The sequence below is a fragment of the Garra rufa genome, chromosome 7 (assembly GCF_049309525.1).
Source record: "Garra rufa chromosome 7, GarRuf1.0, whole genome shotgun sequence".
Classification (NCBI taxonomy): Eukaryota; Metazoa; Chordata; class Actinopteri; order Cypriniformes; family Cyprinidae; genus Garra; species Garra rufa.
The window spans coordinates 11,761,791-11,767,154 of NC_133367.1; the positions used below are offsets into that span (position 1 = coordinate 11,761,791).

Here is a 5,364-nt window from a genome sequence, read left to right on the forward strand (position 1 = left end):
CTTTAAAACGTTGTCTAATTAGGCAGCTCAGTTAATCTCTAAACACAGCGGGTGCTGATAAGTGTAACCAAAAACCCATCTGAAGTCTCTCAGTGTGTGTAGGAGAAAAACAAGCCCAGACGCATCCAGATAACGCCAACATGCCCACCGAACGCCAACCAGACGCTGCTTGTGGGGGTATTTCAAGAGGAGTTTACAGAGATATGAAGCCTGAAACTTCATTACACCACCATCATAACATCAGACCACAGAAAAGAGTTTCATTCTTAAAAGGTTTATTGTAATAAAAATCAACTGTACGGCTCTATATCTGCACAAAAATGTACATTAAAAGCAACTCTGCTTTAAAATAGCTTACAAACTACGTCTAAAAAAAACAGTAAGCGAGCTGCTCAGCAGCCCGCCAGAGACAGATGCTACAGACGAGAGTCTCCGCCGGCACTTCGGCCGCCGAACCAACCAACACACGCAAAGCATCCTGGGAAAATATAACAATCACTTCCCCCAGAGACACCCGCGGTCCATGCGACATCACCGGAGGAATTTTTTACCAAAAATTAAAGAGCGTATTGCCTGAATATTGCACAGTAAGACTTAAAGAGTCAGGCAGTGACGTTTATTAAGGGAGTGGTGGCGCTGTGGTTAAGGCAAGAGGGGATTATGGGAGTTCGTTCACATGGCGTCCCTCTCGTTAGCAGCTCCCGTGGGAAATTACGAAGCGCCACCACGATTTTAGGCCTGAAACGTGCTAAACGCATAACCCGTAACAAACTAAAGCTTTGTGCAAAGTACGTTTCAGGCCCGTAATTGCTTTACATTCTCGTGAGGTAATCGTAGTTGCACTGAAACCGTGTGCGAGCACCAGTGAAAACACCCCAAAACCTGTTTTGGGATTGTATAAAACAAACGAGAGTCACACAGAAACAGTGCCGAAATAATTCTAGAGTCAGTTGTCCAGTCGCGTAACAACCAGTGCTTTAAAGTTCATCTTAAATAAAGGTTTCAGATCAGGCCTGAAACGTCAAGTCGCAGGAACTCTCGAAGGTCGGTCGGTCAGGATGTTATCCGGCGGTCCGGCGGCACCCATCCACGTGCGTTTAGCTTGACACCATCATCAGGTAGCTTTTAGGCGGACTTGTGCGGCCGCTCATCATGAAGCGGTTTTTGCAAGTTGCCGTCTGGTCGTACGCCACGGGGGCAGGGCTCGAGACTGGAGGCTCGGCCTCATACAGTACGCAAATGGAGCCGTCCTCGCCGATGCGGTACGACACTTCGTAGGGGTCCACCCAAAGCGTCAGCTCCCGTGGTAAGAGAGAGAAAAGCTGACCGCTGGTCAGTCCGATATGGCCGGCCGCTTGGCCGATCAGAGGGTCCATTTCATGATTGATCCGTATGCAGCGATATCCAGATCCCTTCTGTGGCCTGTCGGGGAACCAGTGGTGCTGGTAGTGTTCTGGAGTAAAACAAAACAGTTTTGTTATAATCGATTCGTTTGGGTCATTTGTGACCTTGGACCACAAAACCAGTTTTTTGTCATCTGAAAGCTGAGTAAATAAGCTTTCCATTGATATATTGTTTGTTAAAATAGGACAATGTTTGTCTGAGATACGACTATTTGAAAACCTGGAATCTGAGGGCAAAAGAATCTTTCACATCTATAATAGTGAGAAAATCGCCTTTAAAGTTGTCCAAATGAAGTTCTTAGTAGGCTTGCCACGATAGACGGTGTTGACGGTGTTACTGGTTTTAAGACACAACACCGGTGACATCACTTTTCCACCGTGAACCGTCCCCACATTTTTTTTTTTTTAAAGCAGTATGCCTATTCGTTTTTTTATTAAATATTTATTTGAATTAAATGGAAAATATAATTATAAATAGGTTACTTAAGATGAGAGCATGAACTATAATTAAAAACTGAACATAGCTACAATGTCAGCGTCATATTTCATTTTTTTTATTACGTGAGGAGAACGAGAGGAGTCGAATTTACAGAAAGAGAATGGCGGATGATTTAGTGTCAAAAAGCAATGCAAAACGCCTGTTTGGCAATAAAGAGCTCTTTTCCTCGTTTTTTCTGCTTTTAAATAGCTTATAAATGCGTGCGTATTATGCTTTCACTTTCAGTTTTGCCGGTATTGGCAATTCGGCGTCAATTGTTTGAATGGACGACAACGAAACTACAAAAAAAAAACTTTGAACCCAAAATATTGCCAAACAGGCGCTTTTGCATTGCGTTTTGACACTAAATCGTCCGCAATTCTCTTTCTGTAAATTCGACTCCTCTCGTTCTCCTCACGTGATAAATGAAATATGACGCATTGTAGCATAGTTTTTAATTATAGTGCATGCTCTCGTCTTCGTTCCTAGGAAACCTCCACCCCCACGGTGATACCGGTATTACCGGTGTTGTCACATGTCAATTAACCGGTGGGGAAATTTCCTCATCGTCACAACCCTAGTTCTTAGAAATGCATGTTACTAATCAAAAATACATTTTTATATATTTATGGTAGAAAATTTACTAAACATCTTCACAGAACCTAATCTTTACTTAAAATGCAAATGATTTTTGGCATAAAAGAAAAATATATCAGTTTGACCCATACAATGTATTTTTTGGCTATTGCTACAAATATGCCCGTGCTACTTAAGACTAGTTTAGTGGTCCATAGTCACATTTTTGCTAATAATTATTAAGAAATAATTATGAAAAGACCGCGAGTGGGGATTCGAACTCGGGACAACTCGCGGTAAAATCCAACACTTCTATCATTACATGAGACTACGTTTACGTGTTTAATAGTTACCTATGTTACTACATGAAGTATAAAAGCACTTATTTCCGTACCTGATAGCGCCTGTGCAAGGCAGTCTCTGAAAACTTGGAGCTGTGCGTCACTTAAGCGTCCGCGGCTGCGCAAAAGCCTGCAAACGAAACCCGCCGCGGCTGAAACCTCCGGGATCATCTCTGCTCCGATGCCGTGCGTCATATTCCGTTCAGTAGAGCTTAGGACAAAACTGCTGAAAGTTGAAAAACCACAATGGCTTCCGTCCTTCGATGCTGGCGATCTAGTGCTTCAAGTTGAGAGAGGATGAAACAATAAACATTGCCGGACTCCTCGATCCTCTCGGCTGTTTATCTGCGCTCTGATGTTTTTTGATGAGCAGAGATTCCGCTGATATATGCGCACAGAGACTTCGACGTCAGTTTCGCTGGGGTGAGCGACACGCCCAGCGTCCAATGAAACGAAGGGGCGGGGCTTCCTCGTGGAGCTGATTGGTTGTCAAGATGGAAAACACTGCGTGTTGTGGTGACGCTCGCCTTCCGCCCGCGTCCAAATATGGAGATTGACGTCAGGCTCGGCTCAGGCGTGCGTGACGTCATTCGTGGGGGAAAAAACAAAGGCCGCGTGTGCGCGCTTTCTTGCTTACCGTAAACTTTCGGCTTTTAATTATAGAAGCGAGCTGGTTTTCGATCTCTTTTATGGTCTCTCAAGCGTGGGTGACACCCCAGCAGAAACACTGAGTTACACACGACCTAAAAACAATCCAACTCAACGAGCAGTGCTAATCCAACAAAGCATAACTGGCAAAAGTCCTGCTAGTTTGTTAGTAACATGCATAAAATCCTAAATGATTATATAAATGTGACTCTAGAGTCTTAAGTAGCCAAAAATCATTAGGATACTAAGTAAAGATCATGTTCAATTAAAATATTTAGTACATTTCCTACCGTAAATATATCCAAACTTAATTCTTGATTAGTAATATGCATTGATAAGAACTTCATTTGGACAACTTTAAAGGCGATTTTCTCAACCCTCAGATTCCAGATTTCCAAATAGTTGTATCTCATCCAAATATTGTCCTGTCCTAACAAACCTTTTCTGCTTTTTTAGATTTTGTCTAAATCTCAATTGTAAAATATAAAGTACACTATTGACTGGTTTTGTGGTCCAGGGTCACAAATGCGTATGAATTTACGGCATGCCTGAAATTACACACTGTTTCCAGTGTATTAAGGTTTGTCAGAAAAACAATAGGAGTTGTGAAGCTGTATTTTGAGGTGTTGCAGCGACCCCTGGTGGCCAAACGCGTTGTCCAAACAGTCAGATGTTAAAACGCACGTTAATTGGACATAAACACACATTTGTTTTTATTTCCGTTTGCATTTGCCACTATAGAGTGAGGATGTTTTAACGCAGTAAGTGTCTCGGTCTGACTCGCCCAGCATCTCTGTCACCGTGCCATCCCTGTATCCCTGTTACCATGGCGACCGCTCACATCCTTCGCCTCTTCCAGCAGCTTTTATTTCTGTGATATAACACAAATCAGTCACAATAATCCTCTGCTGCACATTAATATTTCAGTATTTTATCTGCTATATATATATCTATGCATGTTATATGTGACTCTGGACCACAAAACCAGTCATAAGGGTCAGTTCCATTGAGCTTTCCATTGATGTATGGTTTGTTAGGATAGGATAATATTTGGCCGAGATGCAACTATTTGAAAATCTGCAATCTGACAGTGAAAAAAAAATAAATAAAAAAAATAGTGAGAGAATCGTCTTTAAAGTTGTCTAAATGAAGTTCTTAGCAATGCATACCACTAAATAAAAAGTATGTTTTGACATATTTACTTAAAATCCAAATGATTTTTGGCATAAAAATGTATAATTTTGACCCACACAGTGTATTTTTTGGATATTTCTCCAAATAAACCCGTGCTATATTTGATCTAGATGTACTACGCTGTAGTCTGAGTTTGGTTGGTGTGCACACAGATGCAAAAAAAATCAAAATGGTAGATAATTGCCTTTAAAGTTGTCTAAATGAAGTTCTTAGCAATGCATATTAACCAAAACTTAGGTTTTGATATATTTACAGTTGGAAATTTACAGAAGATATTCACAAAACATGATATTTATTTAATATTCTAATGATTTTCGACATAAAAAATGGATCATTTTGACCCATACAATGTATTTTTGGCTATTTCTCCAAATAAACCCGTGCTATATTTGATCTAGATGTACTACGCTGTAGTCTGAGTTTGGTTGGTGTGCACACAGATGCAAAAAAAATCAAAATGGTAGATAATTGCCTTTAAAGTTGTCTAAATGAAGTTCTTAGCAATGCATATTAACCAAAACTTAGGTTTTGATATATTTACAGTTGGAAATTTACAGAAGATATTCACAAAACATGATATTTATTTAATATTCTAATGATTTTCGACATAAAAAATGGATCATTTTGACCCATACAATGTATTTTTGGCTATTTCTCCAAATAAACCCGTGCTATATTTGATCTAGATGTACTACGCTGTAGTCTGAGTTTGGTTGGTGTGCAC

General features: G+C 40.6%; 1 protein-coding gene across 1 annotated transcript; it reads right to left on the reverse strand.

The window, feature by feature from the left end:
* Positions 1–258: 258 nt before the first annotated feature.
* LOC141338665 (protein BTG2-like) lies at positions 259–3,142 on the reverse strand. Its single transcript, XM_073844269.1, has 2 exons — positions 2,852–3,142; positions 259–1,453 (listed from the first exon to the last, which is right to left on the reverse strand). Exons 1-2 carry the CDS (start codon positions 2,991–2,993, stop codon positions 1,098–1,100), a joined length of 498 nt encoding a protein of 165 aa, XP_073700370.1. The 5' UTR covers positions 2,994–3,142; the 3' UTR covers positions 259–1,097.
* Between the last annotated feature and the right edge of the window lie 2,222 nt (positions 3,143–5,364).

What these genes read in the sequence shown, in the direction of transcription:
- LOC141338665 (XM_073844269.1), bottom strand. Translation starts at nt 2,993, where the DNA reads ATGACGCACGGCATCGGAGCAGAGATGATCCCGGAGGTTTCAGCCGCG. An exon ending in CCTTGCACAGGCGCTATCAG is followed by an intron (nt 1,454 to 2,851) that starts GTACGGAAATAA and finishes GTTTTACTCCAG; the next exon opens with AACACTACCAGCACCACTGG.